General features: G+C 42.4%; 1 protein-coding gene across 1 annotated transcript in view; it reads left to right on the forward strand.

The window, feature by feature from the left end:
- The window catches only part of SNTB2 (syntrophin beta 2), a 124,537-nt gene extending 98,397 nt beyond the window's left edge, over nt 1–26,140 (forward strand). Inside the window, exons 5-7 of the mRNA XM_055366283.2 lie at nt 811–1,007; nt 16,659–16,843; nt 17,901–26,140. Of these exons, the coding sequence (XP_055222258.2) occupies nt 811–1,007; nt 16,659–16,843; nt 17,901–17,993 (475 nt within the window). The 3' untranslated portion in view covers nt 17,994–26,140. The remainder of the gene's footprint in view (nt 1–810; nt 1,008–16,658; nt 16,844–17,900) is intronic.
- The last annotated feature ends 412 nt before the right edge of the window (nt 26,141–26,552 follow it).

Below are 26,552 nucleotides of genomic sequence, written 5' to 3' on the forward strand. Positions count from 1 at the left end.
GGTGTGAGTCACTGCATGCATCCAGATTTCCTTTGTCTATTTTGGGGGATTTTTAAAATGTAGACAGTCATGTCATTTGCAAGCAAAGACAGTTTTATTTATTTTGGAATCATTTTTTTCACATAACATTTCTTCATAGGCCAAAGAATTCTAGAGTCAAATGCAAAAGCAGCATGAATTTTTAGATAAAACCCGACTTTATGTTCGCTGTGCATCTTTACTAGCTGCATCTCCCCAGAAGAGATATTCACTGCCTTCTACCATTGGAAGTTCTTTGGTGATTGGACAAGAGATTGATGCTAAAAATATATATATTTTAAGCTCTTTGGCTGAAATGTTTGAAATGCAGTTAGCTATCCATTTTTTCTTACAGAAGCATATTTTTCCTCTGAAGTTATTACTGTTAATTTACTTATTTCCTAATCAAAATCATATCTTTTTGATACACATAACCTCTTGGGAGTATAGAGGAGCTCATGGAAAATTACGGCCACGGTTCATCCAGCCCAGTATCTTGGCCAGGCCCAGAGGCTCACGCCTGTAATCCCAGCACTTTGGGAGGCCGAGGCAGGAGGATTATTTGAGCCCAGGAGTTCAAGACTGGTATCTTGTCTGACTGTGACACCAGGGGTCATTTTATGGGAAAACAGAATGGTCTGTATTTCACAGACTATAATATTGCTTTGAAATGTCTATATCCAAAAACTGCTGATTGCTTTTATAAGTTTCTCTTATCAATGAGCACAAATTCCTGACATTTTTGTCTGATAATGTAGTTACTTTTGATCTCTGCTCTGTTTGTGGTCCTAGGTTGGTTCATTCTGGCTCCGGATGTCGATCCCCCTCCCTTGGATCTGACCTTACATTTGCTACCAGGACAGGCTCTCGACAGGGCATTGAGATGCATCTCTTCAGGGTGGAGACACATCGGGATCTGTCATCCTGGACCAGGATACTTGTTCAGGGTTGCCATGCTGCTGCTGAGCTGATCAAGGAAGTCTCTCTAGGTAGAGATGCTGACTTTTTACTTCTAGTAGTAATTAAATAGAACTGTTATACAGTCATGTGCTGCATAATGACGTTTCAGTCAGTGATGGATTGCATACATGACTGCAGTCCCCTCAGATTATACTACTATATTTTTACTATACCTTTTCTAAGTGTACATATGTTAAGACACACAAATGCAGCCTGGGCAACATGGTGAAACCCCGTCTTTACTAAAAAAAAAAAAAAAAAAAAAAAAAAAGAAGCCGTGCACAGTGGCTGATGCCTGTAATCCCAGAGTTTTGGGAGGCCGAGGCAGGTGGATTGCCTGAGCTCAGGAGTTCGCAACCAGCCTGGGCAATACAGTGAAACCCCATCTCTACTAAAACACAAAAAATTAGCTGGGCGTGGCAGCATGCGCCTGTAGTCCCAGCTACTTGGGAGGCTGAGGCAGGAGAATTGCTTGAACTCGGGAGGCGGAGGTTGCAGTGAGCCAAGATCACGCCACTGCACTCCAGTCTGGGCGACAGAGTGAGACTCCGTCTCAAAAACAAACAAACAAACAAAAACAAACCTGAGGGTGGTGGTGTGCATCTGTAGTCCCAGCTACTCGGGAGACTGAGTGAGTTGAGATCATACCACTGCACTCCAGCCTGGGCAACCAGAGTGAGACCCTGTTTCAAAAAAAAAGATACACGAATGCTTACCATTGTGTTACAGCTGGCTACAGTATTCAGCACAGTAACATACTATGTAAGTTTGTAGCCTAAGAGCAATAGGCAGTACCATAGAGCTTAGGTGTATAGTGGGGTGTGCCATGTAGGCTTATGTAAGTACACTCTATGATGTTCATACAATCACGAAATCATCTTATGATGCATTATGCATTTCTCCAAACATATTCTTGTCATTAGGTGATGCATGACTGTACCATAATCTGTTTTAAAGTAAAACTATTATTTGTGCCAGACTTAAAAATGTGCTAAAATATGGCAGCTAAAAGTGATAATGATAGAAAGAAACCTGGTTTCTCTAGTTTACCAGCAAAGTTTTTTTAAGCCTGATATATGACTCGAAGCACATTTATAATACCATATGTACAACATGACATTTTTATAGTTCATCTCTTTTTTTGTTTGTTTTTTAGAGTGGAGATCTCTATCACCCAGGCTGGAGTCCAGTGGCATGATCCATCATAGCTCACTGCAGCAGCTTTGAGCTTCTATTTATTTATTTATTTAAAGAGACAGGGTCTAGCTCTGTCACCCAGGCTGGAGTGCAGTGACATGATCCGAGCTCACTGCAGCCTTGAACTCTCCTGTGTTTAAGTGATCCTCCCTCAAGCCTCCCGAGTAGCTGGGACTACAGGTGCCCACCACAGCACCCAGCTAATTAAAAAAAAATTTTTTTTTTTTTTTTTTTTTTAAGTAGAGATGGGCCTCGCTTTGTTGCCCAGGCTGGTCTCAAACTCTTGGCCTCAAGAGATCCTCCTGCCTCAGTTTCCCAAAGTGCTGGGATTCTAGGCGGTGGCACCTGGCCTTTTCAGTTTACTTATTTATTTTTTTGGCATGGAGTCTCACTCTGTCGCCTAGGCTGGAGTGCAGTGGCATGATCTCAGCTCACTGCAACCTCCGCCTCCCAGGTACAAGCTATTCTCCCGCCTCAGCCTTCCGAATAGCTGGGATTACAGGCACCTGCCATCATGCCCAGCTAAGTTTTGTATTTTTAGTAGAGACAGGGTTTCACCATATTGGCCAGGCTGGTCTTGAACTTCTGACCTCAGGTGATCCACCGACCTCAGGTGATCCACCTACCTTGGCCTCCCAAAGTGCTGGGATTACAGGCGTGAGCCACCACGCCTGGCCTTCGGTTTATTTATTTATTTTCTTAGAGATGAGGTCTTACTGTGTTGCCCAGGCTGGTCTCAACTCCTGGCCTCAAGCTATTCTCTGGTCTTAGCCTCCTGAGTAACTGGGATTATAGGCACAAGCCACTGTGCCAGGCCAGTTGTCATTTAATCTGCATTTAGTAGTGTAAGGACTAGCCAGGCAAGGTTACACCTGTAATTCCAGCTACTTAGGAGGCTGAGGCAGGAGGATTGCTTGAGGCCAGGAGTTTTAAGACCAGCCTGAGCAATATATTGAGGACCCCGTCTCTACAATGAAAAATGAAGCTGGGTACACTGGCTTATGCCTGTAATCCCTGCACTTTGGAAGGCTAAGGCTGGCGCATTGTTTGAGCCCAGGAGTTTAAGACCAGCCTGGGTAACATGGTGAAATCTCATCTCTACTAAAAATACAAAAATTTAGCTGGGAGTGGTGACACACATCTGTAGTCCCAGCTACTCAGGAGGCTGAGGTAGGAGGATCACCTGAGCCCAGGAACTCAAGGCTGCAGTGAGCTATGGTAGTGCCATGGCACTCCAGCCTGGGTGATGGGAGCCAGAACCTGTCTCAAAATAAATAAATTAATTTAATTAAGTGAAAAAAAAAAGCCAGACATAGTGGCACACACTGTAGTCTCAGCTGCTCAGGTGGCTAAGGTAGGAAGATTGCTTGAGCCCATTTCAGGGCTATAGTGCACAATGATCAAGCCTGTGAACAGCCACTGTACTCCAGCCTGGACAACATAGTGAGACCTTGTCTCTTAAAAGAAAAAATAATGTAAGGACTCATTTACCAAGTACTAGATACATGGACTCTCCAGTTAAGAAGATTGAAATCTAAGTTGTGGATAGGCGCCCTTAAAAGATGAGTATCTAGCAAGCTTATGGCTATGGAAAAATAAAGGATTTGAAATAGGAGTTACTCTACAAAAGTTTGAAAATGTGTGCCCAACACTTACTCAAATAAGTATCTAAGGAAATAAGGTTGGTTTCTTTCCATTGTGGAAGCGCCCTCTTGTGGTTAGTTGTCATGAATTTGGAGTATTGTTTTTTATATATATTTACATATATGTATACATGTAGATATTTGCAAATTTTTTTCTTTTTTTTAAATTGTTTTTGGCTTTGGACAAAATAAAAACCTTTATTTAAAAATACAGGCTGGGGCCGGACGCGGTGGCTCATGCCTGTAATCCCAGCACTTTGAGAGGTCAAGGAGGGCAGATCACTTGAGGTCAGGAGTTCCAAACCAGCCTGGCCAACATCGCTAAACCCCGTATCTACTAAAAATACAAAAGTTAGCCAGGAGTGGTGGCAGTCGCCTATAATCCCAGCTACTCAGGAGGCCGAGGCATGAGAATTGCTTGAACCCGGGAGGTGGAGGTTGCAACAAGCCAAGATTGCGCCACTGCACTCCAAGCTGGGGATAGAGTGAGACTGTTTCCAAAAATAGAAATGCTGGAAGCGGTTGCTTATGCCTGTAGTCCCAGCACTTTGGGAGACTGAGGCAGGCAGATCACTTGAGGCCAGATCGAGACCAGCCTGGCCATCATAGTGAAACCCCGTCTCTACTAAAAATACAAAAATTAGCTGGGCATAGTGGCACATGCCTGAAGTCCCAGCTACTCGGGAGGGTGAGGCACAAGAATTGCTTGAACCTGGGAGGCGGAGTCTGCAGTGAGCTATGATCACACCACTGCACTCCAACCTGGGCAACAGTGGGAAACTCTGTCTCAAAAAATATATATATATATGTATATGCATTGGGCCAAGCACAGTAGTTCACGCTTGTAATTCCAGTACTTTGGGAGGCTGAGGTGGGCGGATCACTTGAGCCCAGGAGTTCAAGACCAGCCTGGGCAACATGGTGAAACCTCATCTCTATTGAAAAAAAAAAAAAAGAGTAAATGAGGTTAAAAAAAAAATACAGTATTGGAGGTGAGGCATGGTGGCTTACACCAGAATCACACTGGGATGCTCTGTGTTCCTGTGGGCAGTTGAGGGGTCAGGCCAACACATTCATGCCGTTTGCTACCATCTGGGGTCACTGTATTGTCCTCAAGAATTCAAGGGGATATGCTTCCCAAAATCAAGAGTGCAACTTGGATTTTCAGCATTTTGTAGTTCATGTTGTTTCTTTGGTGTCTAGCAGCTAAATTTCATTTTGCAGGTTAAAGCTTCCCAGGCTGATAGTTGTTTAAATATGATGGCTAGAGGAAAGGAAGAGTGAGGGCCAGCTGGTTCCTTGTATTTTTAAATAGACAAAAGAAACATATTTTTTGGTAATTTTAAACTTTTTTGTTCTTATTCACAGCTGTATTTTTTTAAATCAACTTCCCTTTAAAGCCATACAGCTGTATTTTAATATTACCTTGGTAACTGTTAGAGTAGCTAATATTCAAAAGACAAAAAATAACAGATGCTGGTGAGGATGCAGAGAAAAGCAAACTCTTATACACTGTTGGTGGGAATGTAAATCAGTATAGCCATTACGGAAAACAGTATGAATATTTCTCAAAAAGCTAAAAATAGAACTACTGTATGGTCTAGCAATCCTACTATTGAGTATTTATCCAAAAGAAGAGAAATCAGCATGTCAGAAAGATACCTGCAACTCCATGTTTATTGCAGCACTATTCACAATAACAAAGATAGAGAATCAACCTAAGTGTCCATCAGCAGACAAATGGATTAAGAAAATATGGTATATATACACAAAGGGATACTATTTGGCCATAAAAAATAATGCAGTCATGTCATTTGTAGCAACATGGATGGAATTGGAGGTCATTATGTTAAGTGAAATAAGGCAGGCATAGAAAGACAAATGTGGCATGTTCTCACTTATATGGGAGCTAAAAAAGTGGCCAGGCGTGGTGGCGCACACCTATAATCCCAGCACTTTGGGAGGCCGAGGCGCGCGGATCACCTGAGGTCAGGAGTTCGAGACCGGCCTGACCAACATGGAGAAACCCTGTCTCTACTAAAAATACAAAATTAGCCAGGCATGGTGATGCATGCCTGTAATCCCTGCTACTCGGGAGGCTGAGGCAAGAGAATTGCTTGAACCCGGGAGGCAGAGGTTGCGGTGAGCCAAGATCGCACCGTTGCACTCCAGCCTGGGCAACAAGAGTAAACTCCGTCACAAAAAAAAAAAAAAAAAAAAAAAATGTTGATCTCATGGATGTAGACAGTACAAGATAAATACCAGAGGCTGGGATGGGCGTGTTGTGAGGGGCTGTGAAGAAGGGTTGGTTAATGGGTATAAACATACAATTAGAAAGAAGGAATAAATTCTAATGTTCAAGAGCAGACTGTGGTGACTATAGTTAGCAATAATGCATTGTATAATTCAAATAGAAGAAAGGACTTAAAATGTTCCCAACATATAGAATTGTTCAATATTCAATGTGATGGATACCCTAAATCCCTTGACTTGATCATTACACATTTTACACATGTAACAAAATATCAGGTAACAAAATATCGCATGTACCCCTAAGATATATACAAATATTACATATTAATATAAAAAAGATTACACTGTGGTTCGCACCTATAATCCCAGCACTTTGGGAGGCTGAGGCAGGTGGATCACTTGAGCTCAGTCTGGGCAACATGGCAAAACCCCGTCTCTACAAAAAATAAAAAAATTACCCAGGCCTGGTGGTGTGTGCCTGTAGTCCCAGTTACTCAGGAGGCTGAGGTAGGAGGGTTGCTTGAGTCCGAGAGGTCAAGGATTCAGTGAGCTGTGATTACGTCACTGCACTCCAGTCTGGGCAACAGAACAAGACCCTGTCTCAAAAGAAAAAAAAAAATCGTTGGGAGATTCAGAACTGTCTGTTAAAACTATAGTTGGCAAAAAGAAATCAGTTAAGCTGTTCCTTGTCTCTATGTTTTGGTTATAGTTTACCCATCTAGAAATATTTCAATGAATACCTACAAAATGTGATGAGTAAATTCAATACATAATCTTCCTAATGTTCATTTAGTTTTAAACCTTGATTAGGCTGTAGTTACAGTAGAGCTAATCAGTGATCCCTCTGGTACAGAAGGACTTTCTCCTGCTTGCAAGTATGAACTTCAAGATGAGTAGGCATAGAATGCAGCTCTCTTCCTCAAGTACATAAAGCCATTTCCATTTGTGACAGGATTTGAAACTATTTTAAAAATTGTATAGTATACTTTTAAAGGCTTATTTTCATCATACCAATTATTTAAGCCATTAAAGTTTTTAAGTCATACAAGAACTTTATGAAGGCACTTTATATGTCTGTAGTTTTGATGATATGAAGACTAAGAAGCAGTAAATATACGTAGGAATTACGTTAATAAAAATGAAGAAAATCTAGGAGAAGAGAAGAAAAACAGGCATTTAAAAGGATTTGTATTGTTAAAATATATGAAGAAAGAGTTTTCTGTGACCATATTGTTCACCATTTCTTAGAAATTATCTTGAGTCCTTTTTACTCATCTGTTTGGCAAATATTTTTCAGTATATACTCTGTGCTTTTACTAGCTATAATAAAATAAGGTAAGCATAGCCCCTATTTTTCAAGTAGGAAGGACAGAAACCAAAAGAATAATAGGTATGTATCAGGATTGTCATAAGGCATAAATGAAATACAGGCATCATCTAACCTTCACACACAACTCTCTGGGGCAGATGTTGTCACCTGCATTTTCAAGATATGGGAACTGGTGTTAGTATGGTTAGGACTTGAACTGGGGCCTTTTTGGGCTCCAAAACTAGAGCCTTAAGCCCTGAAATTTCTCTAAATGACTCACACTTATGACCAGGTTAAACTTCTGAAGGACATACAATATCAGTCTAATTTGTTAATACATATTTACTGAATGTTTTAGTATTTATCAAGTGCTGTGCTTTGTAATAAAAGGAAAATAAGTAAGATGTACTTCATGCCTTTGACCAAATAGCAATAAGAGAACACAGTGTCATGTTCTTTTTTTTTTTTTTTTTTTTTTTTTTGAGACAGAGTCTCGCTCTGTCGCCCAGGGTGGAGTGCAGTGGCGCGATCTCGGCTCACTGCAAGCTCCGCCCCCCGGGTTCACGCCATTCTCCTGCCTCAGCCTCCCAAGTAGCTGGGACTACAGGCGCCCGCCACCACGCCCGGCTAATTTTTTGTATTTTTAGTAGAGACGGGGTTTCACCGTGTTAGCCAAGATGGTCTCGATCTCCTGACCTCGTGATCCACCCGCCTTGGCCTCCCAAAGTGCTGGGATTACAGGCGTGAGCCACCGCGCCCAGCCTGTCATGTTCTTTTCTGTGACCCTGGGCATGATGAGCCTGTTGCTTACACCTGATGGGCTGGCTTTTCCTATGTGCAGTCACTGGGAAGGATGCCCCAGCCTTTCTCTGAGACAGTTCTGGGCTGTCAGGCCAGGTCTAACCTGAAAGACCTACTCCCTTCTGAGTTGCTCTGAGTAACACACGCAGTCCTATGGCTGCTAGAGAGATGGGCCTGGGGACTTGCTGGAAACACTAGATAGAGCCCCCCAGAGCCCCAGAAACAGGACCTGTAGCATAGAACTCTGCCATTAGGTTCTTTGTCCCTCATGACACACTGATAACCACCAGCAGTTCTCATTTAAAAAAACACATAGTTGGCCCAGCGCTGTGGCTTATGCCTGTAATCTCAGCACTTTGGGAGGCCAAGGCAGGAGGATTACTTGACACCAGAGTTCGAGACTAGCCTGGGTAACACAGCAAGACCCCATCTCTATTTTAAAAAAATGAGCTGGGCATGGTGGCATGCACCTGTAGTCTTAGCTATTTGGGAGACTGAGGCAAGATAATCACTTGAGCCCAGGAGTTTGAGGCTGCGGTGAACTATGATCACACCACTGCACTCCAGCTTAGGCAACAGAATGAGACCCTGTCTCTAAAGAAAATAAAAATAAAAAATAAATAAGCCTGGGCAACAGAGTAAGACCGCGTCTCTATGAAAAATTTTGAAAGTTAGCCAGGCATGGTGACACATGCCTATAGTCCCAGCTACTCAGGTGGCTGAAGTGGGAGGATTGCTTAAGGCCTGCAGGTCCAGGCTGCAGCACTGCACTCCAGCCTGGGCGACAGAGTGAGACCCTGTCTTAAAAATAAATAAATAGGCTGGGCACGGTGGCTCACACCTGTAATCCTAGCACTTTGGGAGGCCGAGGCAGGCGGATCATGAGGTCAGGAGATCGAGTACATCCTGACTAACAAAGTGAAACCTCGTCTCTACTAAAAATACGAAAAATTAGCCAGGTGTGGTGGCAGGTGCCTGTGTGGTGGCAGGCACCTGTAGTCCCAGCTACTCAGGAGGCTGAGGCAGGAGAATGGCGAGAACCCGGGAGGCAGAGCTTGTAGTGAGCCGAGATCACGCTATTGCACTCCAGCCTGGGTGACAGAGCGAGACTCTGTCTCAAAAAAATAAATATAAATACATAGACACAAAGTGGATAACATATACACTGGTTGTACTATCTACACAAAGTGGATAAATACAACACTGGTTGTATTTACCATTGTTCACCTTATTAAATATATATATATATATATATATATATATATATTTTTTTTTTTTTTTTTTTGAGACAGTTTTGCTCTTGTTGCCCAGGCTGGAGTGCAATGGCACGATCTTGGCTCACTGCAACCTCCGCCTCCCGGGTTCAAGCAATTCTCCTGCCTCAGCCTCCTGAGTAGCTGGGATTACAGGTGCCCACCACCATGCCCAGCTAATTTTTTTTTTTTTTGCACTTTTAATAGAGACGGGGTTTCACCCTGTTGGCCAGGCTGGTCTTGAACGCCTGACCTCAGGTGATCCACCCACCTCGGCCTCCCAAAGTGCTGGGATTACAGGCAGGAGCCACCACGCCCGGCCCAGTGTTCACCTTCTTATAACATCAGTTTTTTGATTTATTATTTATTGAGCAAGTTTTCCTCCTAGCTTTATTAAATTACTATCAGGGAGCTTCTTAGAAAGCCATCTCTAATGTATGTTTTATACTTAACAACATCCCCGTGGTGTGAAAAAGCCAGTGCCTCACCCCACAACCCCCAGCTTAGGAATCTGAGAAGTAGTAGTCAGAGCAGTAGAAGGAAAACCGGGATTGGTGGGGATGGTAACAGCCATGGAAACCAGAGGAAGAGTATTTCAAGGGAGGAAAAGTCAGTAGGAGTAAATGTATCAGTTGGGATGATTTATGCTAAAAATAGTAGGACATGGCCACTAAAACTAGAATAAATATTAAATATCTTGCATAAAAGAGAGCAAGAGTGAAAGAGAGAGGGGCCTTCTCTTCCTAGTGATAGATCTTTTCAATCTGATTGAGTCAGTTTGGCTCATATGTCCAGTCTGAACCAGAACAATCACCAGGGGAAACCCATGCTTTGATTGGCCCAGAAGCTGTCTATCCATAAGTCGGGAGTACTCTTCCCTGAAACACATTAGGACACAGTAAAAACCTGAATAAAATTGGGGTTTGCCTGTAAAGAAGAATAGAGAAATAGAAGCTGATAGACAGCCAACAATTAGTACTACAAGTGCCAAGTAGGATGAGGCTGAAAAAGCAGGTTGGATTTAGCGATATGGAGATAATTGATGCCCTTGGGGAGAGATGCAAAACGATGTGATGGCAATGGCAGATTGCAGAGGTCTGAGGAGTGGACGTGAGGTGAATCATGGGCAAACTGAGTAGACAGCTCTTTCAAGAAGTTTTGATATGAAGAGGAGGAGAGAGGGGGAGTGGTCCTTGGAGGTAAGGTACAGTTGAGTAGTGGCATTTCTTTTAATAATGAGAGAGGCTTGAGCATTTAAAAAAGTGAATGGGAGGGATCTGATTCAGAGGGACATGTTGAAAACACAAGAGGTAGAAGTAGTAATCAATCTTGTACAGTTTCTAGGAAGGTGGAGGTAGATGCAATCCCAGGCACAGGTGAGGGTATTGGCCTTAGCCTGGAAGAGGGACAGATGGAAGAGAAGAAACAACGGAGGGAGATGTAGAGCCTATCTTGGCTGTTGAAGTGGGCAGTGCCTTTTACTGCTCAGTAATTTGGGCCATAGACATCCCTGGCTTTTTCTCCATCCCTAAATCCAACTGCAGTTATAGGCCACTTTTATGTTGTTTGAATTTTTATTTTATGTTTTTTGTTTGTTTGTTTGTTTTTAGAGAGACAGTCTCATTCTGTTGCCCAGGCTGGAGAGCAGTGTCACGAACATGGCTCACTGCATCCAGGCTGAAGCAATCCTCCCACCACAGCCTCCCAAGTAACTGGGACTACAGGTGCATGCCACTATGCCTGGCTAATTTTTGTAATTTTGGTAGGGATAGAATCTCACTATGTTGCCTAGACTTGTCTCAAATTTCTGGCCTCAAGCAGTCCTCCACCTCAGCTTCCCAGAGTGCTGGAATTACAGGCATGAGCCACTGTGCCCAGCCAGTTTGAATTTTTAAAGTTATATCATGCTTGTATCATCAGGAAAAAAAAAATGTTTTTTGACTAAAGAGCCATCAGTCAGTCCCATACACTGAAACTCTTATCACTATAAAGAATTTTACAGGCTGGGCATGGTGGCTAATGCCTGTAATCCCAGCATTTTGGGAGGCCGAGGAGGGTGGATCACCTATGGTCAGGAGTTCGAGACCATCCTGGCCAACATGGCAAAACCCTATCTCTACTGAAAAAAAAAAAAAAAATACAAAAATTAGCAGGGCGTTGTGGTGCGCCCCTGTAGTCCCAGCTACTAGGGAGGCTGAGGCAGGAGGATCGTTTGAACCCAGGAGGCGGGGGTTGCAGTGAGCCGAGATCATGCCACCGCACTCCAGCCTGGGCGACAGAGCGAGACTCCATCTAAAATAAAATAAAATAAAAGCACCTACCGCAGAGCCCTGTGTTTATGTACCTTCCTCTCTTGATACCTGAAGAACTGTAGTTTTTGATTTTTTTTTTTTTTTTGGTGAGACAGTCTCGCTCTGTCACTCGGGCTGGAGGGCTGGAGGGCTGGAGTGCAGTGGTGCAATCTCAGCTCACTGCAACTTCTGCCTCCCAAGTTAAAGCAATTCTCCTGCCTCAGCCTCGTGAGTAGCTGGGATTACAAGCACACACTGCCATGCCTGGCTAATTTCTTTTGTATTTTAGTAGAGACGGGGTTTCACCATGTTGCCCAGGCTGATCTCGAACTCCTGAGCTCAGGCAATCCACCTGCCTCGGCCTCCCAAAGTACTAGGATTACAGGTGTGAACCGCTGCGCCCAGCCAAAACGTAGTTTTTTACCCCTTTAACTTCAGTACTTACTATTGTGCTGCTATTGTGTGTCTTTTTCTATTTCTGGTAACAACCCTGTTAAACAAAATCAACATACTGAATTTTTTTTTTTTTTTTTGAGACAGAGTATCGCTCTGTCTCCCAGGCTGGAGTACAGTGGCCTGATCTTGATCTCTGTTCACTACAACCTCTGCCTCCCGGGTTCAAGCAATTCTCCTGCCTCAGCCTCCCGAGTAGCTGGGACTACAGGCATCTGCCACCACTCCCGGCTAATTTTTGTATTTTTAGTAGAGACAGGTTTCACCATATTGGCCAGGCTGGTGTCGAACTCCTGACCTTGTGATCCACCCGCCTTGGCCTCCCAAAGTGCTGGGATTACAGGCGTGAGCCACCGCGCCCAGCCAACATACTGAATTTTTTACTGACTTATCTATAAATTGGAGTGCATAGTGGACATATAGCCATCCAGAAGCATTCTAAGTGAACCAAGACATAATGAGCCACCTGCAACAGCTCCATTATTAATAAGCCCCAGATGCTATCCCATCAGAAAAGGGCCACTCCTCTTACTAAATGGGGAATTTATACTGGAAAAAAAAAAAAAAAAGCCACTTCTCATACACACACACACAGCTGTTAAATCAGAATGAAAGGCTTATTTCCCGTATCTCCCTTGGTTCATTACTCCTGAAAGGGTAAGGGGTGTCAGGCACTTAATCATCATTGCATCACTGTGGTGTGATCTACTCAATGTTTAGAGAAAAACTGTTTAATTGGTTCGATTTGGCACAGCATTTACATGACCAGGTCACAGTCTCATTCAGAAGAATCTGGTATTAATTATACATTTTAAACTATGGCCGGGTGTAGTGGCTCATGCCTGTAATCCCAGCATTTTAGGAGGCCGAGGCGGGTGGATCACCTGAGGTCGGGAGTTCGAGACCAGCCTGACCAACATGGAGAAACCCCGTCTCTACTAAAAATACAAAAAATTAGCCAGGCGTGGTGGTGCAGGCCTTAATCCCAGCTACCTGGGAGGCTGAGGCAGGAGAATTGCTTGAACCCAGGAGGCGGAGGTTGTGGTGAGCTGAGATCACGCCATTACACTCCAGCCTGGGTGACAAGAGTGAAACTCCGTCTCAAAAAAAAAATTTTTTTTTAACTAAAACAAGCTCAATATCTAGACCTAAATACATTAAGTTTGACACACACACACAGAATCACACACAGTCACATTTGCTTTCCATTCTTTCCTTCTCCAGGGGAAACAATCCAAAACAGAACATTTAAGAAATCTCAGGCTGGTCGCGGTGGCTCATGCCTGTAATCCCAGTACTTTGGGAGGCCGAGGCGGGTGGATTACCTGAGGTCAGGAGTTTGAGACCAGCCTGGCCAACATGGTGAAACCCTGTCTCTACTAAAAATACAAAAAATCAGCCAGGCGTGGTGGCACATGCCTGTAATCCCAGCTACTCGGGAGGCTGAGGCAGGAGAATTGCTTGAGCCCAGGAGACGGAGGTTGCAGTGAGCCGAGATCATGCCACTGCAGTGCAGCCTGGCCGACAGAGAGACTCTGTCTCAAAAAAAAAAAAAAAAAAAGAAAAAAGAAATCTCAGGGACCAAGCACTTTGGGAGCCCAAGGTGGGCAGATCACGTGAGGTCAGGAGTTTGAGACCAGCCTGGCCAACATGGTGAAATCCCTGTCTCTACTAAAACTACAAGAATTACCTGAGTGTGGTGGTAAACACCTATAATCCCAGCTACTCGGGAGGCTGAGGCATAAGAATCATTTGGAAGGTGGAGGTTGCAGGGAGCCGAGGTTGCGCCATTGCACTCCAGCCTGCATGACAGAGTGAGACTCTTATCTCAAAAAAAAAAAAAAATCTCAGGCCAGGTGCCGTGCCTCACACCTGTAATCCCAGCACTTTGGGAGACCGAGGCAAGTGGGTTGCCTGAGCTCAGGAGTTCGAGACCAGCCTGGGCAAAATGGCAAAACCCCGTCTCTACTAAAAAATACAAAAAATTAGCTGGGTGTGGTGGTGCTCGCCTGTAATCCCAGCTACTCAGGAGGCTAAGGCATGAGAATTGCTTGAACCCGGGAGGCAGAGGTTGCAGTCAGCCAGTGCACTCCAGTCTAGGTGACACAGCAAGATTCTATCTCAAAAAAAAAAAAAAAAAAAAGGAGGCAGATGTTGCAGTCAGCTGAGATTGCGCCAGTGCACTCCAGTCTAGGTGACACAGCAAGATTCTATCTCAAAAAAAAAAAAAAGGAGGCCGGGCACAGTGGCTCATGCCTATAATCCCAGCACTTTGGGAGGCCAAGGTGGGCAGATCACAAGGTCAGGAGTTTGAGACCAGCCTGACCAACATGGTGAAACCCTGTCTCTACTAAAAATACATAAATTGGCCTAGTGTGGTGGCACGCTCCTGTAATCCCAGCTACTCAGGAGGTTGAGGCGGGAGAATCGCTTCAACCTGGGAGGCAGAGGTTGCAGTGAGCCAAGATCACGCCACTGCACCAGCCTGGGAGACAGAGCGAGACTCTGTCTCCAAAAAAAAAAAAAAAAAAAGCCATGTGCAATGGCTCACGCCTATAATCCCCACACTTTGGGAGGCCAAGGTGGGTGGATCCCTTGCAGTCAGGAGTTCAAGACCAACCTGGCCAACGTGGTGAAACCCTGTCTCTACTAAAAATGCAAAAAAATTAGCCGGGCGTGGTGGTGTGCATCTGTAATCCCAGCTACTCAGCACTGAGGCAGAAGAATTGCTTGAGCCCAGGAGGGTGAGGTTGCAATGAGCCGAGATCACGCCACTGCACCCCAGCCTGGGTGACAGAAGGAGATTCCATCTCAAAACAAAAAAAAGAATCTCTAAATCTCTCTTTTTAAAATTGTTTAGACATTGCTCTGTCACCCAGGCTAGAGTGCAGTGGCATGATCAGAGCTCACTGCAGCCTTGAACTCCTGGACGCAAGTGATCCTCCCACCCCAGCCTCCTGAGTAGCTGGGACTATAGGCACACACCACCATGCCCAGATACATTTTTTATTTTTATAGAAATGAGATCTTGCCATGTTACCCAGGCTGTTCTCTAGCGCCTGGCCTCAAGTGATCCTCCTGCCTCCTGCCTTAGCCTCCCAGAGTGCTGGGATTGTAGGCATGAGCCACCACACCTGGGGCATTTGCTAGTCTTGATGACCAAAATTGTTTGTATCCTGTCAATTCAGAGGTGTCCTTTGAATTGTATCTTTGATAGCGTTGACTGTGATTTTTGCTGAGTATAGCCTTTAACTTTGATGAACATAATCTTTATCTTCATCCCAAATGCCAACCAAACCATGTCACGGCTCCTGAAAGGCCTCTCTGCCTTTGCTCCTTTGGTTGTTCCTTCTTGCCCAGTTCAGTCCTTCTGCCTCTTCCTCCCTGCCTGTCCAGTTTTACCAATTCTTTTTTTTGTTTTGAGACAGTGTCTCACTCTTGTCACCCAGGCTGGAGTGCAGTGGCGTGATTTCATCTCACTGCAACCTCTGCCTCCCAGGTGCAAGCAGTTATCCTGCCTCAGCCTCCCAAGTAGCTGGGATTACAGGCATGTGCCACCATGCCTGGCTAATTTTTGTATTTTTAGTAGAGACGGGGTTTCGCCATGTTGGCCAGGCTAGTCTCTAACTCCTGACCTCAAGTGATCCGCCCACCTCGACCTCCCAAAGTGCTGGGATTACAGGTGTGAGCCACCGTACCTGGCCAGTATTACCAATTCTTTAGGGCCTATCTGAAGGCCCATCTCCTCCAGGAAACCTTTTCTTGACTTTGGCTTCATTCACTTTGGTGCTTGCTCATGTTCTGTACATTCTGCCTTACACAATTGGGGATTTCCTGTTTATGCCAATGCGTTTACAAAGTCCTTGAGAGCAGGGACTGTGCCTCTTACTTCTCTAGTGCCCTGCACAGCCTACACACACTTGCCAGTATGAGTGTTCAGTGGGTACTTGAGGAATTAAATTGAACAGATGTCAAGGAGTGTTATGGTCATTTCTGCCTCATCTCAGTGACCAAAACAAAACACACTTCTTTTTTTTTTTTTTTTTTTTTTTTGAGACAGTCTTGCTCTGTCGCCCAGGGTGGAGTGCAGTGGTGCAATCTTGGCTCACTGCAACCTCCGCCTCCTGGGTTCAAGCAATTCTCCTGCCTCAGCCTCCTGAGTAGCTGGGATTACAGGCGCCCGCCACCACACCCAACTAATTTTTATATTTTTAGTAGAGACAGGGTTTCACCATGTTGGTCAGGCTGGTCTCAAACCCCTGACCTTGCGATCCGCCTGCCTCAGCCTCCCAAAGTGCTGGGATTACAGGCGTGAGCCACCACGCCTAGAACAAAACACACTTTAGAAGTTTCCATACAGGTTATGTATCACACATTCTCAAGAAAATATTTTTCCTATTTTGAAGTCAGAAGATTCCCTTTTCACTTGATAACTGACATAGCAACTTTACAACTAATGTTTTTTGCTTTTCTTCAACAGGCTGCATGTTAAATGGCCAAGAGGTGAGGCTTACTATTCACTATGAAAATGGGTTCACCATCTCCAGGGAAAATGGAGGCTCCAGCAGCATGTTGTACCGCTACCCCTTTGAAAGGCTGAAGATGTCTGCTGATGATGGCATCCGAAATCTATACTTGGATTTTGGTGGTCCCGAGGGAGAACTGGTAAGAGTGTTTCTGAAACACACGTTTATCGAATAGATGTTCTCTTTCCTTCTCATTACTTCTTACCCCTTATATACAAAGTCATGGACTGACATTCCATTTAGAACCATGAAATTTTAAATTAAAAAAAATTTTTTTAAAGATGGGGTCTCTGTCACCCAGGCTGGAGTGTAGTGGTGCAATCATAGCTTCCTGCAGCCTATACCTTCTGGGCTCAAGTGATCCTCCCACCTCAGCCTCCTGAGTAACTGGGACTGGACTATAGGTGTGTGCCACCATGCCTGGCCAATTTTTGTATTTTTTATAGAGATGAGGTCTCGCTTTGCTGCGCAGGATGGTCTTGAACTCCTGGCTTCAAGTGATCTTCCCATCTTGGCCTCCCAAGGTGTTGAGATTACAGGTGTGAGCCACTGTATCTGCTCTTCTTCAGTTTTCAAGGTGGCATTGGGTGTTGGTTTTTGTTGTCGTCATTTTTCTTTTTTTTTTTTTTTTTTGAGGCGGAGTCTCGCTTTGTTGCCCAGGCTGGAGTGCAGTGGCACCATCTCAGCTCACTGCAACCTCTGCCTCCCTGGTTCAAGCAATTCTGCTGCCTCAGCCTCCCGAGTAGCTGAGATTACACGCACGTGCCACCATGCCTGGCTAATTTTTCGTATTTTTAGTAGAGATGGGGTTTCACCGTGTTAGCCAGGATGGTCCCAATCTCCTGACCTCATGATCTGCCCGCGTCAGCCTCCCAAAGTGCTGGGATTATGGGCGTGAGCCACCGTGCCTGGGCTTAGATTTTAAATCCTCTACTATTTAGTTCTTCCTACCAGGCATGGTGAAACCCAGTACACCACCAGTTGTCTCCTAATTGGGGATGTGAAACCTCACACCAGTATTATGACATGGAATAACCTTACTCCATAGTGCACTTTTGCCTGTGGCTTTAAGTTCCTAAGAGTTTCCTTAGCTCTGGCACATTCTTTACCTACCTTAAATTTATTTTGCATCTTCGTTTATTAAGTTGTCTGTATATGGTAGTGAGGTAGTGATGCTTAGTGTCCTTTCTCCACAGACCATGGACCTGCACTCTTGTCCGAAGCCAATTGTATTTGTGTTGCACACGTTTTTATCGGCCAAAGTCACTCGTATGGGACTGCTTGTATGAGCAACAAAAAATCAGAAAAGAGCCTTGACTGTCACAAGAAATATTTCCACCTCAAAAAAAAAAAGCACAAAAAGAAACTCTTTGCTCTCCTTCAGCACAGTGCCTTCCCAAGGACCTGCAAATAACTGCTGAACCATAACCGTGTTTAAAGAAGAGCCTACCTTTCACAGTCTACCTTGGCCAGATATTCTAGCACTCTAAAAGGCTCCAAAATGAAGCTGTTGATTTATTCTCATTTCAAAATATGGTTTATGAGTAATTAGGTTTATTTCTACTGCTAAAAAGAATGGCTCATTGTTTTCTTTTTTTTCATTGTTTTCATTTTTAGACATAATCAAATACCCAAGCATTGTTTTCTTTTTCTTCTCCCTGTAGGATTTGTGTTGTGCTTAGCCTTGATCTCTTGTTCAGAACAATTGTCCCTTCCCAGGTGCTAGCTTGCAGCAGCCTATTGCTTCCTGAGCATTCCAGATAGGTCGTATGTCTTGGAATTTATTGTCCTCACTAGCTCCTTCCACCATAGGAAGTCCTTGAATTGTATCACCAAAGGGTTGTTCCATTTGCCCTGGATCTCCCTCTATCTCAGCCTGGCCATCACTTCCCACCTTATCCCAAGCTTTGCCACTGTCTCTAGGACTTAGAACTTGCAAATTTGATTTGCCTTGCCTTCTACTTCCTTTCTAGTGGTGACTGAGTTGAAAAGCAAGTTGGAAGCCACTGCTTTTAAAGAAAAGTTTTGCTTGGTTTAGGTTTTTCCAATTTTATTTTTGTTAGGAGCCAGGGGATAAGATTTATTTTAAACGAAAATCCTCTTCCTAGGTTAAGCCATTTTTTTTATTGCTTACCAAATGTGCCTTTGGTTAGGGTTAGTGGAGCTTTATTAGTCACTATTTGAATAACTGGAAATCACTGCCATTTCAAGGAGATCACCTATCCTAGTTTTGAGGAATAGTCATTGAGGTGGGTTTCCTTAATGGCATCTCTTCTAGTAGGCAGATCTGTTTGAACAAGATAAATCCTGAAGAGCCAGCCTGCTTGAGGAGTAGACTTGGTGGGTGAAGCCAACTCTTCCGCACAAACATCATGTCGAGTTGTTTTGGGCTGCCCAAAAACAACAGGATGCAGCATCCTGGCTGTGGCCTGGCCCTTTGTGGCAGCAGTGGCATGGACAAGCAACTGCTAGTTCGAGACTTACTGTTGGCTTCACAGCACACCCTACAGTGAGGAGGGTGATGAGACCGTGGAACAGCTACCTGCTTTTGGTTAAGATTGCCAGATATCATTAGGACACAGTAGCAGCAAGAATGCTGATTTTGTAGTGTTAGAAAATGAACTCAGCTTGTTTTTCCTAATTTTGAAGGTGGTATATATCTGCAAACATTTAAAATGGTATAATATCAATATAAAATGTCAAAATTAGCACAGTCCCTGGATCTCAATGAATAGGTAATATTGACTTGGATGTTCTTTATGCTCTCTGAAGAAAGGCCTAGGGAAAGTTCTTGTTTGCTTGATTGATCAAGAGTGCCACAGAAGAATGTGAGCGCTATGGAGGGTGGAGGAGGGTGTCACCTCAGATGGGGCAGGAACAGGGGGGGAAAAGAAGAGAAAAACACACCTGTGTGCAAAATGAGCTATTTGGTTTCAGTGCGGCCTGACCGATGGGGAGGACCCATGAGCAGAGAGAGTTCTAGGTCAACATTGTAACTCCATTGTCCTCCTTCACCCATAAGTCAGTCCTCCTTCCTCATTACAGTGAAACCAACAATATGCAGAGGTTGGGGAGAGATGCCTGTTCTTCCCCCAGCTTCATATAATTGTCAAAGTTCCAAAAATGAATTATCTGAACTGCTTAAAACTGGAAATTAAAATCTAGACAAGAATATGTCTTTCAAGAGCTTTTTATGTTTTGAAAGTTCATAAACCTAAGATTGGCTCCATCTGAGATAAATTTTCTTTTCTTTTTTTTTTTTGAGACGGAGTCTCGTTCTGTCTCCCAGGCTGGAGTGCAGTGGCATGATCTCGGCTCACTGCAACCTCCACCTTCTAGGTTCAAGTGATTCTCCTGAGTAGCTGGGGTTATAGCTGCCCACCACCACACCCGGCTAATTTTTGTATTTTTAGTAGAGGCAGGTTTTCACCATGTTGGCTAGGCTGGTCTTGAACTCCCGACCTCAAGTGATCCACCTGCCTTGGCCTCCCAAAGTGCTGGGATTATAGGTGTGAGCCCCCGTGCCTGGCCCACAATAAATTTTCATTTCAGGGAAGGAAAAAAATCTCTTGAACGTCCAGAAATGATTTCTGGAATCAGAATTTCAATACGTAATACCCTCAGGTAGGCAATCTTGAACCTTCTATGCAGTGAGAACATTATTAATATAAGATGTTGAATGATGCCTTTACAGACTTCAGCAGCAAAGCCATTTGGTTGAGGTTTTCTGTGTTAATGTGAAAGGCTAAGCCACTGAGATTTGCAGGGGAGTTTCTGAGCCACCCTGCTTGTTGGTTATGAGGATGTAAAATAGGTGGAATTAAAATGTGAGCAGGAAAGGCAAGGCATGTGTGCATTTTCACTCATTTTGGTCAAGGTGAAACTGACATGTATAGCACTGAGGTCTGTAGGGTTCTTAATAATATCTTTTGAGTCTTGCTGTGAAGTGAAAGTATGGGAGGTTTCCTTTGTCCATTAGCAGCCCCAAGAACCAGAACCCTTTTGCTGCTTTTCTTACATACCTAACAGCTCTCCAATCATGATGACCAAGGTTGTTCTTCAATCAAATGTGTTTGTGGGATTTTCGGTCCGCAAATGAAGTGTTCTCTAATGAATGGGACACCATGATAAATATGTATTTATATTTAGATGCCAAAGTATGGCAAATTATTTCCAAATGATAACTACAAATGGGAATTTTCGATATTCTACCTTTTTTATAGAACCAGCTCACTTTTCATTTCTTTTTCATTTTGAATTAAGAAAATTTTTGAGGATGTGGTGGGTTCCAGTGTGTGGAATGGAAAGGAAACTGCAGAATAGTGTCTGCTCCCCATTCAGAGGGACTGCTTCCTGTGCCCCCCAGACCCGGGGCTTCGACAGCTTCTCCACATTCCACACAGATGTCTAGGAGCAGCGAGTTGGTATATGAAAAGTCTCCCACCTTTTCTCCTAAAACTTCTCTCCTTTCTCTCCATAAAAAGAAAAGGAAAGGAACAAAAGAAAAACATTCAGTTTTTCTTTTTCTGAAAAAGGTAAGTCCTTTCCTGAAGTCATCAAATGAAACATTATCTGGAAATTAGTTTCTAATGTTTTATATGAAGAAATACTTAAATATAAGTTTCTACAGTATTTATTAGATAGTTGTAACTGTAAACTCACCTCCCTAGTAGATAAGAGTTTCAGGTTAAATACTGGAACATATATAGGCAGTCAAAAATACTACTTTAAATGTCATTCACCTATTTTAAAGCCATGTTTTAGCACTTTTTAGGCCAAAGAAGGTCTGATAGTGCCTGTTTTTATGTTCTGTACTCTCACAAACTTTGTTACTCAAAATTATTGCATGGCAGGAGAGATTGGATTATTTATTTATTATATTTTTATAAGTAAAAAAATCTTTCTAAACAACAAATACCTAACGTTATTACTGATTGTTTTCCTGATTTATCCTCCTAAGTTGAATGGTAACAAAGCTTTTCCAGCTGAATGAATGCACTTAGCTGATAAATCAGAATTTGTTCTTTTTTTTCCTTCTTTTTTTTTTTTGAGACAGGTTCTCATTCTGTCACCCAGGTTGGAGTGCAGTGGTATGATCATAGCTGACTGCAGCCTCAACCTTCTGGGCTCAAATGATCCTTTCACCTCAGCCTCCTGAGTAGCTGGGACCACAGGTGTGTGCCACCACACCTGGCTAATTTTTATGGATTTTTTTTTCTTTTTTTTTTTTTTGTGGAGACAGAGTTTCGCCATGTTGCCCAGGCTGGTCTTGAACTCTTGGCGCTCAAGCAGTCCTTCTGCCTCAGCCTCCCAAAGTGCTGGGATTACAGATGTGAGCCACTGCACCTGGCCCCAGAAATTATGCTTAAAAAAAAATTTAAGCTGTGTGGAATCTGGACAAGGCTATGTTTCTCCTAGAAACAGGTTTTGCTGTAAATGGTTTTGATGGGCAAAAGTGTGAGAAAAGGTTATAACAGATTCTTTTTTTTAATTTTGTGAGAAACTCCAGGTCTTCTTGCTTAACTTATATGCATGTGGATATATTTGTTTTCAAAGCCATGGAAGAATCTCTGTTCATATATTTTAATGCAAATTACCTTGTATGCTGCTATGCAAATTCTATTAAAAGGCCTACCTGCTTAAGAATTAAACATTTTTGAAACTTTCAGGGAAGACCTGTAGACTCAAGCACTTTCTCTGCTTTTTTGTATCTTATCTTGGACACTTATGCTGAATTATGTTCTTATTATTTTCACTGGTTATAAGCTATTCCTTGTACATAATATTTAAACTATCCAAATATCCAGCATACATTTCCATGTGGCTGCCATCGGCTGTTGATGCCATGAATGAAATGGCTGGTTAGAAAGCCAAAGGTCTTCTTTTTTCAATTCCTAATGAATAAGTAAAATGCCAGATCTCTTTGGTCTCAAAGCAAATTGCTCTGATCAGATCAAATATCTATGTAATGAAAAGAGACTTACTTAAATTTGGGATTCTGCTTAAACTTTAAGTTCAATTTGACTGTAGTCATTCATTCTTTTTATATATCTCTGTCAGGTATGACATTAAGTACCAGGTGGTATTATACTCTACTTTGAGTTTGGAAATCACTTTCAGTTAAATTTCTGTTGTTATTGTGGCTTTTTTTTTTTTTTTTTAACCCCACTGAAGATGGAAGTAGAGCAGTCTGCCATCTCCTGCTGTTCTTTCTCTGTGCCCCCTAATTGCTTGGTAATCTAAAATTATTCTGACTTTCCACATACTGTCTTTAAAAACCAATTGTAGCAATCTGCCCCCCTCCACCCTTTAAGCTAAATCTTTCACTGTGCTGGATACATAGACACTCGATAAATGTGTGATGATAGTTCTAAAATAATTATGCTATATATCAGGGTTCTGTATTTTTGAGCAATATCATTATTCCTATGCTGTGATGTTAAATGGAATTTATTTTACACTAGTAATAGACTGCTTAAGTGGCTGATTTGAAACCTTTCTCTAAAAAAACAAAAACATCTGGCAGATGAGTGACACAAATTCATTCTCTTAAAGGATAGAATTTCAAGTTAAGGATAAGGTACAATAAATAGGCACATAGAGGACATCTGTTTTTGTTTTTGGTTTTGGTTTTGTTTTTTTTGTCTCTCTGACTAGCTAAACTGCCAACTAGAAGAATGGTTGTTATGTAGTAACTCAGAAGAATCTTTTAATAAGTTTCTTCTTTTGTTTCAAAACAAACTTGAGCTTCATTTCTTGCCACCTCTATTCTTTCTTCCCACGTTGGGTGACTGAACTGATGCTTATTCTAGTTTTAGAAGAGGATCCACATTTAATGTAATGCATAAATATGCCTTTTGCAAATTATTGCTTGTTCTCCAGTGAACATTTGATCATATTCAACAGAAATCCACCATATAAGCCATAATCCTTGAATTGCCCCTTTTAAAATAGATTGGTTAAAACCAAAAACCTATAAGAGAGAAATGATATTTCATTGTATTGTAGGTTTGGGAATCCTGGTTAGATTTATAATTTCTGGCTGGGTGTGGTGGCTCATGCCTGTATTCCCAGCACTTTGGGAGCCCAAGGTGGGTGGATCACCTGAGGTAAGGAGTTTGAGACCAGCCTGGCCAACATGGTGAAACCCCATCTCTACTAAAAATACAAAAAGTTAGCTGGGCGTGGTGGTGCGCGCCTGTGGTCCCAGCTACTCGGGAGGCTGAGGTGGGAGAATCGCTTGAACCCAGGAGGCAGAAGTTGTAGTGAGCTGAGATCGTGCCATTGCACTCCAGCATGGGCAACAGAGCGAGACTTCATCTCCAAAAAAAGAAAAAGAAGAAAAAGATTTATAATTTCTGAGTCCCCTAAGTCCCTTTCTCAGTTTGCAATAATCTTACATCCATGCTATTGACACTAATTTTGAAACTGGAAAGCTAATTAATGACATATTCATGTGTTCTTTGATCTAATAAACATTTATTAATGTATAGTTCTACACCAGGCATTCTGAAGGGTCCAAAAGAAAGTTCCTGCCCTCAAATAGCACATAATCCATTATTTCTCAGCACACCATGCCATCTGTTTATCATTCAGCAGTTAAGTAATTCATCACTTCATATTTTTACCAAAGTATATTTACAAGTCTGTTTATCCGGATCTGGCAAACTGGAAAATGTTTGAAGGGATACTCAGGCTTTGATCCATGCCAACATGAAAGGACTCCAAGCACATTTAAGTAGGCTGGTCTTTTCATCATGCATGATTTTTTTTTTAGTGCAAATTTAGACTTTAGTTTGGGAAAGAGAACAGTATACAGTATCCTTTGTAAGATAAATCACAACAACAAAAATTAAGTTTTATTGCCCAAAGTAGATAAATGAGAAAGTCTTTCTTAAAAAATGCTTCTTTAACTGTAACAGCAAAGCTAAATGCATATTTTATCAACCCCTTATTTCTAATTGCTGTATTCATTTCCACCCTTAAACTATTTAAGCATTTCATATGCTGAAAGTCCTTATATACATGGTAGACGGAGTATTTATCCATTAATGATAGATCAAAATGAAGATATTTAAAAATTAACAAAATCAGGCCAAGGCAGGAGGATCACTTTAGCCCAGGAGGTCCAGACCAGCCTGGGCAACACAGCGGGACCCCGACTCCATTTAAAAAATTAAAAAAAAAAAAACCTTTAATATTAAAAAAATAAAAATTAACAAAATTTCACTTATTCCAGGACACGCTGGCATTTGGACTCAGTGAAAAGGGCACCTAAAGAAAATAAGGCTGACTGAATGTTTTCCATAATTTTCACACAATAACAGTCCCTTTCTATCCAGCTTACCTTCCATTTATCTCTAGGGTTAGCTTTTCAGGCAACATCCTTGGTCATTGCCCAGAAAGTACCTGAGCTATCAGTGATTGGAATGGCACAGGAAACCGAATCACATGGGTGCCCTCCCCTTGGTTTTCAAGTATCTTGGAGTTGTGCACAAAAATTAGGTCATGCCTTCAGTGTCTTGTTCTTTAAACCTACCCTTTGACAATCAGGTGCTAATGATTGTATACTATTAAAACCAGCACATAAGTATTGTAAATGTGTGTTCCTCCTAGGTTGGAAGAAATGTCTTTCCTTCTATCTGGGTCCTGTTAAAGCGGGTGTCAGTTGTGTCTTTTCACCTCGATTTGTGAATTAATAGAATTGGGGGGAGAGGAAATGATGATGTCAATTAAGTTTCAGGTTTGGCATGATCATCATTCTCGATGATATTCTCACTTTGTCGCAATTCTGCCGTTATTGTAAGAACAAGTTTCAGAATTTTCCCTCCACTATACGACTCCAGTATTATGTTTACAATCCATTGGATGAGTGCAGCATTATAAGACCTTGGTGCCCAGAAAAATCTGTCCTTTTTGGTACCAAACCTGAGGTCTTTTGGAAGATAATGTAGAAAACCACTACCTATTGAAGGCCTGTTTTGGCTAATCTGTGCAAACTCTGATGATACCTGCTTATGTGGATTCTTTTCCACACTGCTTTCATTTTTAAGTATAAAGACTTAGAAAACTAGAATAATGCTTTTACAAATAATTAAAAGTATGTGATGTTCTGGGTTTTTTCCTTCTTTTTAGAACCCTGTATTTAAACAAGCCTTCTTTTTAAGTCTTGTTTGCAATTTAAGTCTCAGATCTTCTGGATACCAAATCAAAAACCCAACGCGTAAAACAGGGCAGTATTTGTGTTCCTAATTTTAAAAAGCTTTATGTATACTCTATAAATATAGATGCATAAACAACACTTCCCCTTGAGTAGCACATCAACATACAGCATTGTACATTACAATGAAAATGTGTAACTTAAGGGTATTATATATATAAATACATATATACCTTTGTAACCTTTATACTGTAAATAAAAAAGTTGATTTAGTCACGTGGGTTTTTTTTTTCCAATTTTTAAAATGCTGAAATAGTTTTGAACCTACAGGAAAGTTACAAAAACAGTACAAATCTCCTTCACCCAAACCTTCCAGTTGTTAACATTTTGCCATATTTATTCCATTACCTTGTCTTTCTCTAATATGATTCTCTAGCACCCTTAAATTCTCTAGTGAGGACCTCCAAAACATAAGGACAGTCCCTGCATTGCCACCATAAAGTCCTCCTAATCAAGAAATCAACACTGGCACACCACCACTCATTCCATAGACCCCATTCAAATGATGCCAGCCATCCCGGCCATGTCCTGTTTTTCTCTCTGGCCTTGGATCCTGGCCAATACCACTTTCTTGCCTTTCGTCGTCGTGTCTCAGTTCTTCAGTCTGGAATGTTCTTCAGCCTTACTC

This window comes from Gorilla gorilla, chromosome 18, assembly GCF_029281585.2.
Source record: "Gorilla gorilla gorilla isolate KB3781 chromosome 18, NHGRI_mGorGor1-v2.1_pri, whole genome shotgun sequence".
Lineage (NCBI taxonomy): Eukaryota > Metazoa > Chordata > Mammalia > Primates > Hominidae > Gorilla > Gorilla gorilla.